The sequence below is a fragment of the Ascaphus truei genome, chromosome 11 (assembly GCF_040206685.1).
Source record: "Ascaphus truei isolate aAscTru1 chromosome 11, aAscTru1.hap1, whole genome shotgun sequence".
NCBI lineage: Eukaryota > Metazoa > Chordata > Amphibia > Anura > Ascaphidae > Ascaphus > Ascaphus truei.
In genome coordinates this window covers 37,819,372-37,833,079 of record NC_134493.1, presented here as the reverse complement: position 1 = coordinate 37,833,079, position 13,708 = coordinate 37,819,372, and the positions used below count along the sequence as shown (strand labels likewise).

The window sequence follows — 13,708 nt, the reverse complement described above, 5'->3', positions numbered from 1 at the left end:
CCACAATCGCACACACAGGGCCTAGTATTTATAACAGGAGGGATACTACAAATCCCACAATCCTATGCTACACGGAAGGGCCTCAGTGCAGAGATGCACCATGGATCAGCATAAGAGGCATGATGTTGGGTCACAACACAATGGTTGGGAACTGTAGTAAACCATGAACAGCTTTATGAATATGATGCTTTCAGAAACGCGATTACATGGTAGTTTTTCTGAATAAAGTCCCGCGTGTGGAGTTCTGAGAGCGTGTATATAGTGATACAGGTTCCACCCTTACACTCCCATTGTAAATTGTATGTTCCTCTGACAAACCAGTCATAACATTTTAGTGACTGGGAGAAATAAAAAATAAAAAAGTCTCGGGGTCACAGCCCGAGTCATGTCCTCTCTCTGAGAGAGCGCGAGAGAGAGCGACGGAAGGGGTAATTCTATATTGTCCAAGGTGGAGATTTAGGCCATATTAAGATGAAAATTTGCATCGAAATCAATGAGGCTTTTTGGCTGAAAGAAGCCCTAACAGCTACTTTGGACAATATAGAATTACCCCCAGAGAGAGAGACACAACGGCGGATTATCGTTAAACTGGTAAAGTCGATGGGCGTCACCGTGTGATTGCCGCCCCCCCCCCCGATTGGCACTATTGCAGTTAAATGAATAACCCCAAAATTGAGAGAGAGAGAGAATGAGAGGTCCAGTGAGCTTTGGATTGGTGTCACAGTGTGATTTCTAATAGAAAAGAGAGAAAATACAACTGCCATTGTTCAACAAGGGAAAGAGAGAATCTGGTGACAATCCCAGCCCAGAGAAAAGGAGATTGAGGAAGAAGGAGGATAAAAACACAGACGAGTGAGGGAGACAAAAAAAAAAAAAGTCTCACCTCCATGTGCCCAAAGGTTTGCACCAGCGGAACCACCTCTAACTTATTAATATCGGCCAGATGTTGGATCTTTTCAATGTCAGCTTCACTGCGGAGAGCAGAGAGAGAACAGAGAGAGTCTGAATGGGAGTACAACCATCTGATATTGGGCCAATTCCAATGAGTCAGAGGAGATTATCAGGATTTAATCCAAACGATTACATGGAATAATAATTGCTTCAATGACTGGGTCCTCATTAGGATCTATGATGTTCTGGCTTGGGCTGTTTAGAACAAGCGCAGGCTAACTCCAACAGTGAAAGTGACAGACATTGTAAGCATTGAGATGGTTATTAAGGGGTACAGGAGGACACCTGTACTATGCACCCCCACTTACCTGTAGGCATATGGAGACTTCAAGACCTCTAACTCGCCACTAAAAGGGAACATATCCTCATACTCAATGAGCACTCCGTTTGCGCCCAGCTTTGCCAAAAGTGGAAATATCTGTTGGAGGGAAGACACAGAGGAATCAGGACTACATTGTCCACCATGCATTGCAACACGACATGGGACTGGCAGTGAAATCGGAACCATAAAGCAGGGAGTTTGGATCCGATTCTCAGCCAATCAGAAAGCAGCTACCCTGTCAGAGTGACTAATGGGAAGATATCCTTTACCCTATCCCTAAAAAACCCCAACACAAGTTACGGGAGGATATAAATCCTTCAATAATTCTCTTCTTCACCTTTAGTTACACCTGAAATATTTAATATAATAGAATTTACAGATCATTTACAAGGTGAATACGCACCCACAGCGACACCCTGGTATTTGTTAGGATATTTTATCAACCCTTACATAACAGGTCAGTGTTCTAGGCAGGTGTTAGGGCCTTATTCTATATACCGCGAGGCCACCACACAGGCTGATTTTGGCAGAAGACACCTACTTTCATCCAGCCAAAAGGCCCCTTCAGTGTATATAGAATTACCCCCCTAGCTTAGTATTACTGCATTATGAGGAGGTCACACTTCTGGTTTCTCCCCCCCGAAGATGATTGCAAGCCTAAATATTAATTATGCTATATTGTCTATATACAGATATTCAGCATGTAACTAGTTAAAATAAGTAATTTAGTATTAAGTTAGAGATTATAGTGGAAAATGATAAGCTGCCTCTGCAAAGATAAGAAGTTAAATCAGTCTGAAGACAGGCAGGTGTAGAAATGTTTTATGTGATTTTAGAAACTTGGTATGTTTAATATCTGCTGAGTTGAATAGTATATGGTCAAGAGTTTGGAATCAAAGGTTAGTAAAATACTGTTAAAAGACAATACAATAGAGATTGGTCTTAAAAGATTCGGAACATAGGATTAACTATAGTTACTTAGTGGCAGAACAAAGAGGGGTTTCTGAATCAGGGTAAATATAGCTAAATGAAGAAACAGTGCTCTAATGATTGACTAAGAAGATTTGGCTGACACTGAGAAAAGCAGGTGATTGCTATGTTAAGACTGCTTGAGGAAAAATGCATAAAGATTGTATTTGGATTTATAGAATTCAGAATCATTTAGCACCAAGCTAAGAACAAGCTAAGGATTCTTCACTCTATATCTGAATTCTATGTACCTGAATGATGCGACTGACTGAAATGATTCAGTGAAAGATGTTTTCTATTGTCTCTGAATAAATTGAGAAAAGAACCGGACCGTGAACTGTTTGATTTATATTGAATGGTGGGACATTTATTTGCACCCATCCAAGGCTGCGTCCACGCTGCCGCTGAGCGCGTTTACTTCAGTGAATGTGAATCTGCACGGCCACGCGCTCAGGCATGGACGCTCTCCCAAGCTTGGCGCTTGGGGAGACAAAGAAAAATTATCTTGAAGCGTGCTCAGCAGCAGTCAATGCACGCAGACACACACACACACACACACACACACACACACACACAAATGGCCCCGAACACACCCACCCGCTCGCAAAAGTATGCAGGACAGCGTGCGCTCATGTTTGCAGAGTTGGTGATGTCATCGCTCTCGAGCATGAGCACGCTCAAGGCAGCGTGGCCGCTGCCTAATGAGCAAATGTTCACCAACCTCGTATAAACACTGGGCCTGACTGGGCCTCTCACCTCCCCATAATAAGACACCTTCGGAGCTGCTCCCTTCAGGTCCAGGTGAACCAATTTCATCTGAACGCTGCTGAAATCCTTTGCTGGGCTGTCAATTTGCTTCGGCCGGTCCTTTTTTATGACACCATGTTCCTCCCGGGGCGGTTCAGGGGGAAGATTCTTAGGCTCCGATTCTCTTTCAGAGTCATCTTTCTTTCCCCAAAAAAGGTCTTCTGTGCTTCTCTTTGGGGTGATCACTTGAGCCTGAGGAGCGCTTCACACAGGAGATTAGACTGTAAGCATTGTGAGGCAGGGACTCTTCTCTTAATGTTTAATGCACTTATCCCAGTTTTGTATTACATTCCCCAAATATTATATCTTACCATCTCTTATAAGTTCGGTATACACTGCTTAGCATTATATAAATAATGATGTATATACAGCTCAACCCCGTTATAACGCGATCCGCTACAACGCGAATCTGCTTATAATGGGATGCAAGCGTGGCTCCCAATTTTCGTATTAATCAATACTTTACAACACGATTATTGGTATCTTAAATACTTTATTGTACAATGCATACAATTGTACATTATTTCTATATGGTTATTCTATAGTATTGCAATTATCGCGCGCAAAAATGAGACATACGAAATTGATGGCATGTATAAGTTAATATAAAAGGAAACTTATCAAAATGTGGCGCTCTAGATTATCAGTTGATACACAGTGATACTAGTGCAAAAGATATAAGCAAAAAATATATAAACAGTGATACTTATACAAATGTTTATGAAGATGCAGCTGTAACCCGGTGGAGATTGCTCGGTCAATCCTCGTGATGTGAAGTATGAAGAAGTGTCCGGGAAGCGCAATATGTGAATAAAGATAAATAAATCGTAATAGTGCAATATTGTTATGATTATGATCAGAATGAGATGTCTTGGCTCAATATTTAATACTCACAAACGTGAGAAGATATACGGCACGTAAAGGTATCTTTAGGGATGTAGTTTTCACTCAGTAGACAAGAGATGCAGGACTCAGTGTTCACCCAAATATCTGGACTCCCAAGGACCTTAAGAAATACAACTGGACATAGTGCAGACCGTCTGTACAATTTATAATTGGTAAGTAGAAAAGGGAGTTACACTCACATGATATCAGTTAAAAACAAGCATTTAGATCTCTCTGGATCTCGCCAGCCGAACGAATGATGTCTCCTAGCCCCTCTCTCGTGGCGTGCGTTCCAGCGGTGCGTTCCACTCAACCGGAAGTGATGTCATCCGCTCCGTCCACTTCCTGGGGTTTCGGCCGGCTCAGAAGAAAAACGTCACTCTACGCGTTTCACCACATAGGTTTCATCAGGAGTGACGTTTCAATGCATAGGGGAGGTGTTTATACCCTAATTTTGGGTCTCATTAGTCAATAATACACCTGATACTACCTGGGCTAATAGTATACATCTGTGGTTATAATGAGCTTACAAATCGCTGTTTCTATATGGCACATATATGAAATTTTATAAATTAGCCCATATATATTGTGCAAGTCATAAATACAGATACTTTATACAATCATCATAAAATGCATTAGGTTAATTAAAATATACTCTTTAATCTGCTGTGCAAAAGTTAACAATAAAATTATATATATGTAAAAAATATATATATAAACTGCAAATGTAAAATACACTGCATAAAAATACTTTAAAATATTAAAAACAGGTATTTACAAAAGAAGATTATCTCTAAGCTGGAGGTATATATATGGAAAGTACATAGTAATGAACATCTGGGCAAGAGGCATATTTCTAAAAAATGAAGAGATAAAATATTAGTACATTATAAAATCACAGAAAAGGTTTAACGTCAAATTCTAAATTCAAACCGGATGGGAATATAGTTTTTAATTCGAACATCCAAAAGGATTCCCTTTTAATCAATGCAATATTCCTGTTTCCTCCTCTCCAATGGGGCATAACTTGTTCAATTGCTTTAAATTTTAACCCCTTAGGGTCCGCATTATGTACCATCAAGAAGTGGTTAGGAACACTGTGTGTGGTCATTTTTCGTTTAATATTTCCTATATGTTCCAAGATGCGTGTTTTTAGGGGTCTTATTGTTTTCCCTATATACTGTAGACCACAATCACATTCGATCAAATATATAACAAAATTGGACCTACAGTTTAGATGTTGTTTTATACTATATACCTTTTCTGTAGTGTTGGATTTAAAGGTATTAGTATTCTTACAACTGTAATGGCAGGCAGTACAGAATTTGCAATCAAAGAACCCTTTCGGTGGTTCTAACCACGTAGGGTTTTTGTTTATAGCGGAACCTCTCAGAGCACTTGGTGCTACAAATTTCTTTACATTTGGTGCTTTTTTGTACACCATCTGAACTTTATTGGGCAGTGCAGTTCCTATAATGGGATCATTTTTTAATATAGACCAATGGGTATTTAATATGTCATTTATTTTGTGTGCATCCCTATTATACTGGGTAATAAAGGGTACCTTTAGCTTGTCATCCTCCCTACAATTTTCTCTGGGGATCAACATAGACTCTCTGGATATTTGTCTTGTTTTATCCAACGCTTTTTGGATGACCTTTGGTTTGTAATTCCGTTCTGCAAACTTCCTGGACAGTGTAATAGATTGTTCTTCGTATACGTTATTATCGGTGCAATTTCGTTTGAGTCTACAGTATTGGCCATATGGGATGTTATTAATCCATTTGTTGAGATGGCAACTGGACTGCAGGATGTAATTATTTGCATCCACATCTTTGAAGAAATTTTTTGTTTTAATAACATTGTTTTCTATATAGATTGTTAAGTCCAGGAAGTTTACAGTGGTTTTACTTACAGTGGAGGTAAATCTCAGATTCAGCTCGTTATTATTGAGATACAGAAGAAATGCATCTAAATCCTCCAATGTACCCTTCCACACAAAGACAATATCATCAATGAACCTTCGCCATGTGACCATGTGGGGGCAAATCTGGTGATTTCTATGTTGATCCCCAGAGAAAATTGTAGGGAGGATGACAAGCTAAAGGTACCCTTTATTACCCAGTATAATAGGGATGCACACAAAATAAATGACATATTAAATACCCATTGGTCTATATTAAAAAATGATCCCATTATAGGAACTGCACTGCCCAATAAAGTTCAGATGGTGTACAAAAAAGCACCAAATGTAAAGAAATTTGTAGCACCAAGTGCTCTGAGAGGTTCCGCTATAAACAAAAACCCTACGTGGTTAGAACCACCGAAAGGGTTCTTTGATTGCAAATTCTGTACTGCCTGCCATTACAGTTGTAAGAATACTAATACCTTTAAATCCAACACTACAGAAAAGGTATATAGTATAAAACAACATCTAAACTGTAGGTCCAATTTTGTTATATATTTGATCGAATGTGATTGTGGTCTACAGTATATAGGGAAAACAATAAGACCCCTAAAAACACGCATCTTGGAACATATAGGAAATATTAAACGAAAAATGACTACACGCAGTGTTCCTAACCACTTCTTGATGGTACATAATGCGGACCCTAAGGGGTTAAAATTTAAAGCAATCGAACAAGTTATGCCCCATTGGAGAGGAGGAAACAGGAATATTGCATTGATTAAAAGGGAATCCTTTTGGATGTTCGAATTAAAAACTATATTCCCATCCGGTTTGAATTTAGAATTTGACGTTAAACCTTTTCTGTGATTTTATAATGTACTAATATTTTATCTCTTCATTTTTTAGAAATATGCCTCTTGCCCAGATGTTCATTACTATGTACTTTCCATATATATACCTCCAGCTTAGAGATAATCTTCCTTTGTAAATACCTGTTTTTAATATTTTAAAGTATTTTTATGCAGTGTATTTTACATTTGCAGTTTATATATATATTTTTTACATATATATAATTTTATTGTTAACTTTTGCACAGCAGATTAAAGAGTATATTTTAATTAACCTAATGCATTTTATGATGATTGTATAAAGTATCTGTATTTATGACTTGCACAATATATATGGGCTAATTTATAAAATTTCATATATGTGCCATATAGAAACAGCGATTTGTAAGCTCATTATAACCACAGATGTATACTATTAGCCCAGGTAGTATCAGGTGTATTATTGACTAATGAGACCCAAAATTAGGGTACAAACACCTCCCCTATGCATTGAAACGTCACTCCTGATGAAACCTATGTGGTGAAACGCGTAGAGTGACGTTTTTCTTCTGAGCCGGCCGAAACCCCAGGAAGTGGACGGAGCGGATGACATCACTTCCGGTTGAGTGGAACGCACCGCTGGAACGCACGCCACGAGAGAGGGGCTAGGAGACATCATTCGTTCGGCTGGCGAGATCCAGAGAGATCTAAATGCTTGTTTTTAACTGATATCATGTGAGTGTAACTCTCTTTTCTACTTACCAATTATAAATTGTACAGACGGTCTGCACTATGTCCAGTTGTATTTCTTAAGGTCCTTGGGAGTCCAGATATTTGGGTGAACACTGAGTCCTGCATCTCTTGTCTACTGAGTGAAAACTACATCCCTAAAGATACCTTTACGTGCCGTATATCTTCTCACGTTTGTGAGTATTAAATATTGAGCCAAGACATCTCATTCTGATCATAATCATAACAATATTGCACTATTACGATTTATTTATCTTTATTCACATATTGCGCTTCCCGGACACTTCTTCATGTATAAGTTAATGGCTAGAGTTTTCTAACGTGATCCGCTTATATCGCGATGTGATTCTTTGGACCCTTAGCACCGTGTTATAACGGGGTTGAGCTGTACCAAAGAAGGAAGATTACCCTGAAATACTGTTTTATTGTATCCTTTTGCACTCTTACAACCTATATTTGCTAATACAGATGGGGGGGGGGGGGGGGGGGAGAAGGGATAGAACGCGCGCTTCAGCTTAAGTTAGTGTAGACACGGTGCAATAGGGACGTGAAGATAAATAACATCAAGAAGAAAAGATTCCCTTTAGAATGCACTCAGGGTGTCTGCGTTTAGTGAGTGAAGATTAAAATCCGTTTAATTCTTAATAATATAAAAAGTATATCAGATTGGTAAAGTAAACTCTATGGCCAATCAGTGATCTATGTACAAAAAGCAACACGAAAATAACTGCTGTTAATTATATTCCCTATTGGGTACACTTGATATAGTATTGTGGCGGTGTCTATTTTTCTTACCACTTCGAATGAGTGAAAATCATTAGATCTAGTAATAATCAATAAACTCCAGATCTATAAAATCAGAGCTGGAGCACTAGAGACCCCCTATTCGTATTGTTGCGTCAAAAAGTGGACTGGGTTACAGTTATACTTGTATAATAAAACAGTGCGCCTGCATAATTAGTTGAAATCATGCACGGTCAGGACGCTCAATGACTACCCTTCTGATAGATTATACCGGGAACCTTATAACGAAGGCTTAATGAGCGAGGGGAGCCAACACGATACAGTATAACAGTGTTCGTTAGTATATTAGCCAGGGCTGATAGTTATATACAGATGTAGTGCAAACAACTACAGCCCCCTTAGACCCAGGCTAATATGCACAGATTGTCAGCACAATAACTGACAGACATGTTCCCTTACTCCCAGAAGCTGTAATACACAGAGTGGAGTGCACCATCAATGTAGAGGGACAAATAGATTGCGCCTAGCAGTTGCCCCAATTTGAAAATAGATTGTGCCTAACAGTAGCCCCTATTGGTATTTCGCTATAATAAATAGGATGTCAGTAAGTATACTTGCAGTCCACGCCAGATTTAGGCTTCTGGTTATTGCTAATAGGCTAGCCATTACACAGCCAGTAGGTAAAGGTGATGAGTCTGTCTGGTCAGGTTTCAGCAAGATACACTTTGACCGCAGAGTATTGCTATGCTCTCCAAAGAGAGTAATGGCAGGCACACAAAAGCGTGTTTTTAGCCTAGAGGCACGGATCAGTGTTCGGATCAAGTTCCAGCCTCTTGAAGATATTCTAGTGTTTGCTTGGCGATCAGTGAGAGTTGCAGGACCTTAGCTGACTTGTATCAGTCTGCTCGTGAAACCACCTTTCTCAGGTCCGTAATATGCGCGCTTGTGCGAACGCGCGAGCCACACACTTTGTGTAGACGTTGTATGTATACATAATATATATATGTATGTATATGTGTATGTGCGTGTATATATATATACAGTGTTCGACAAACCTATACATTTGCTCGCCCCGGGCGAGTGGATTTAACCCCCGGGCGAGTAAATATTGGCCCAAGCAGCACACGTTTGGTACTAAGTGGCGAGTAGATTTTTTTGTGTGGCGAGTAGATTTTTTGGTGATTTGTCAACCACTGTATATATATACATGTGTGCGTGTTTGTATATGTACATATACATAAACGTGTGTGTGTGTGTGTGTGTGTGTGTGTGTGTGTGTGACACAAAAAAAAGCCTGCAACAGACCATGAATAAGAAGTGCTAAAACCAGTAAAGTGTACAGAATCAACACTACTGGCGGTGCTAGGGATGATAAATATGTGAAAACAGAAACAAAGAGAAAAAAGACCCCAAAATAGCACTCTAGCGTACAAAAGTATCAAAATGTATTAAACACATAAAACATATACAAAGGATCCACAGTGTCCCCAGGACTGTCTAATCTTACAACACTGATAACAAACTAAGCTACGCACTGGAAACAGCAATATAAAGTCAGTACCGGTAAATAGTAAATTAAAGCCATTGTATGACTAAGCTGAATAAACCACGAGAAAGCTGAGTGTGAACAAACAGAGATACCCAAAAATTAGTACATATGCAGAACCTGTAGTGTGGAGGCAAAGAATTAGCCTCTAAACACTAGGACCGGCCGGTTAAAAAGTACAGAGTGTAACAACTCATAAATAAATGGCATGTTGGCATCATAGCAAAAGCATACACAAGTGGGATCATACACAGGTAGAAACACACACACAGTGTAGCAGCAAAGCTATAGACAAAGGTCAACACACAGCCAAATTGTACTTTGCACTGGTCCAGGGAAAAACAAACAGGAAGCTGTATGTCTGCTTGTGAAGGGAGTCTGTTCAGAGTAATCAGATCGCCGCAATGCGCGTGCTCCGTGAGCGATATAGGCGCCAAATTCAAAACTGCAGCAGGAAAGAGTAGGACAGCCAGGGGCACCGCCGGATCCAAGACAAACAAAGGTGCTCCGACGCGCACGTTTCGCCATACTGCATATGTACTAATTTTTTGGGTATCTCTGTTTGTTCACACTCAGCTTTCTCATGGTTTATTCAGCTTAGTCATACAATGGCTTTAATTGACTATTTACCAGTACTGACTTTATATTGCTGTTTCCAGTGTGTAGCTTAGTTTGTTATCAGTGTTCTAAGATTAGACAGTCCTGGGGACACTGTGGATCCTTTGTATATGTTTTATGTGTTTAATACAGTTTGATACTTTTGTACGCTAGAGTGCTATTTTGGGATCTTTTTTCTCTTTGTTTCTGTTTATACTGTATATATATATATATATATATATATATATATATATATATATATATATATATATGTGTGTGTCTATGTCTATGTGTGTGTATATGTATATGCACACACACCTTCCACTGCAGCAAGGGATTCTGGGAAATGACATGCAAATGAGCACACAGGGCCACCTTTTGCTTCAAAACCATATGACATGGTCCCCTATAAGCTTAAGCTTGCTGCATGGTCACAGCTTTGAGCACAGCCAGGGTTAAGATGCATAGCCAGTAAACCCACCCACAGACAGACTGTTTCAACCTTAATGGGTCTCATCAGTGTGGGGTTGGTTATACTGGCTTTGCAATTTGAAGCTTGGGATAGGTTTCACGACACTTAGTTATGGTGAGTAAAAAAAAAAGTGACAAAACCTTTCACAGTAAAGCATATAGCAAATGGAAATATTACTGTCTGCTCACTTGCATGTCGTAGACAGGTCTGCAACCGTGTGTGTGTGTGTGTGTGTGTGTGTGCGCGATTGGTTTGTTCAGATGCACTGTGATTGGCCGTGGAAATCCCGTGATGCGGCCGTCATCTGAGAAAAACAAATTCTCAGATCTCTTCACGAGACAGAAGCTTTGCAGCATGTCGCGGCGCTACCGTCGCGATTGGTATGTGCGCTTTCATTGGATTCTATTGCGTTGTTCTGAAGCTGTGCGGCGTTGCGGGCGACTCCTGGTATTATCACGGCCTTACCGCTTCAAGCTACAAAAAGGTCTCCCTAACCGCGCACAGCGGCCGTACATGCCTCTACTACAGGAGTGGCAAACTCCAGTCCTCAAGGGCCACCAACAGGTCAGGTGTAAAGGATTTCCCTGCTTCAGCACAGGTGGCTCAATTGGTGGCTCAATTAGTGGCTCAGGCAATGACTGGGCCACTGATTCAGCCACGTGAGCTTAAGCAGAGATATCCTTTACACCTGACCTGTTGGTGGCCCTTGAGGACTGGAGTTGGCCATTCCTGCTGTACTAGAACCAGAGGCAGAAAACAGCACAGAAGCCCCTCTATTTATTCCCTTCCCGTGATGGAGACAAAAGCACCAACATCATTTCCCATTGAGAATAACAAACAGAGGGGTCTTGTATTTTGTTTATACTGCTACACATCTCGTATCTTGAAGGGAGTTAGGGGTGGGCAGAGTTATAACCTCACAATAAACTTGGCAACATACAGGACATTCGCAACTCTGTTTTTTAGGGCTTGGTATCTCGGGGATGGTAAACAACAGAGGGGATAACAAAAACAAGTTTGAAGTGAGCAGGACGCCCAGTTCCAAAAGGCAAGAAAAGGTAACATGTGTATGCAGTTCTCAGTGTATTGGTATATGGGACTGCGGACCATCCCATGCCGTGAGCGGAGTACGTACCTTGTTTTAGAAAAATACTTGATTCCAGCCGCTGACAGAATTATCAGCACTCCCAACCGCAGGAGCAGAATCTTTCTTTGGGTAACCATCTCCACAGAGATAACAACAAAATCCTGCAAGGGGTGAAAATACATGGTAATTCACCCTCCGAGGTGCCTGGGCTCAATTTCCATCTTGACATTAATTTTGTATGTTATAGAGCAGGAGTGGCCAGTCGCCTGAGCCACGGATTGAGCCAGCTGCGCTAAAGCAGGGATACCCTTAAAACCTGACCCGTTGGTGGCCCTTCAGGACTGGAGTTGGCCTCCCTCCCCTGTTATAGACTCACATCCCTACTGTGCTACGGAATAGGGTATCAATAAATAACAATAAACAACATTCGACACATTTTTATACACTCTTAGAGCCTTTTTAATCCAAAGACACCATTGCAGTCAACGGGGATTTTTGTCAGAAATCAACCCTAACACCCGCTTCGGCCTAGATAGAAATACTCTTCGTAATGCGTCGATGGCCCCTCTAGCAGTGAAGGGGTCAACAGAGGTATGTGTGTCCCAATGTATCTGTGGGGCTTCATTTCCTGAACAAAAGGGGTATCCACGGGGGGGGGGGGGGGATATAGAGACAGTCCCCTATTCAATGCACAACAAGTGGGAAACCACACTTATTGCTATCAAATATAGCTAAATACCCTAAGGAATGACACTATGGTATGTGGTAGTTGTAATAAGCATATAGTATAGTCCAGAGGTGCGCAAACTGGGGGGGCGTGCGGGGGTTACAGGGATCCCGCGCTCTCCCCCAAAATATTTAAATGAAATGCCAGGGGGCCGCGTGAGGCCTCTGTAACCAACTTACCGTGGCTTCCAGTGACGCGTCGTCATGGTAACCCGGCGGGTCACGTGATGCAGCGGGGCCACGTGACGTCACATGACCCCCGCAGCGTCATGTGACGCCGGAGCCGAGCAGGGGAGGAGAGCAGGCAGGGGGGCGCAGGGGGGAAAGACCGCGCATCCCTGGTGTAGTCAGTGGCTAAAGGGAATGTAGTCATAATTGCGCGGTCTCATGAGTGAATTAAAATAAAACTTTAATCAGTATGCTCTCAAAAAAACAAAACACTGGAAGTTAACAGTGGTCATGATGACAATGTAGAAAAGGAGTGATACAGGCGCACGGACTTAAAGAAAACGTTATTTTAAAGAAGAGCTTGCAATCCAGAGATTTGCAGCGGAGCACAGCTGAAGAATGGGGCCAGCACCAGCAGTGAAAGGTTAAAAATATAGATTTATTTTAAAGAATACTGAATTTTAATGTGCCAAACGAAACCAACGCTTCGGCTGTACATCACAGCCGGGGTCATGGTTGGCTGTGTTTGGCACATTAAATTCACTATTCTTTAAGTCCGTGTGCCTGTATTACTCCTTTTGTACGTTGTTTTCTTTGGGACTTCGATAAGTATTTTATACTAGTTTACAGTGTGCCTGCATTTCTCTCTGCAGTGGTCATGACAATGTACACATAATACATACTGTACACAATAAATCAGATCTAGGGGAAACAAAACAAAGAGTGTAGTCCGTCCAAAGGGACAGCTGCCTCACATGCACTGAGTGCGCAGAGAGAGCCGGCATGACCGCCACACTACATCTGCTAAAGGCCTCTCCTCCGCAGAGCTAGTAAATGCCTCTCCTCCGCAGAGCTAGTAAAGACCTCTCCTCCGCAGAGCTAGTAAAGGCCTCTCCTCCGCAGAGCTAGTAAAGGCCTCTCCTCCGCAGAGCTAGTAAAGGCCTCTCC

At 41.2% G+C, this 13,708-nt stretch overlaps 1 protein-coding gene across 6 annotated transcripts in view; it reads right to left on the bottom strand.

Annotated features, from left to right (window-relative positions):
• The window catches only part of HEXD (hexosaminidase D), a 54,540-nt gene that overhangs the window by 25,019 nt on the left and 15,813 nt on the right, over positions 1-13,708 (bottom strand). For all 6 annotated transcript variants that reach the window (XR_012787392.1, XM_075565695.1, XM_075565699.1 and 3 more), the window contains 4 exons: positions 11,915-12,027; positions 2,999-3,251; positions 1,260-1,369; positions 884-971 (listed from right to left, as the gene is read on the bottom strand). Coding sequence is in view for 5 of the 6 variants with exons in the window: in XM_075565695.1 (XP_075421810.1) it covers positions 884-971; positions 1,260-1,369; positions 2,999-3,251; positions 11,915-12,003 (540 nt within the window). In the remaining variant the exon portion in view is untranslated. The remainder of the gene's footprint in view (positions 1-883; positions 972-1,259; positions 1,370-2,998; positions 3,252-11,914; positions 12,028-13,708) is intronic.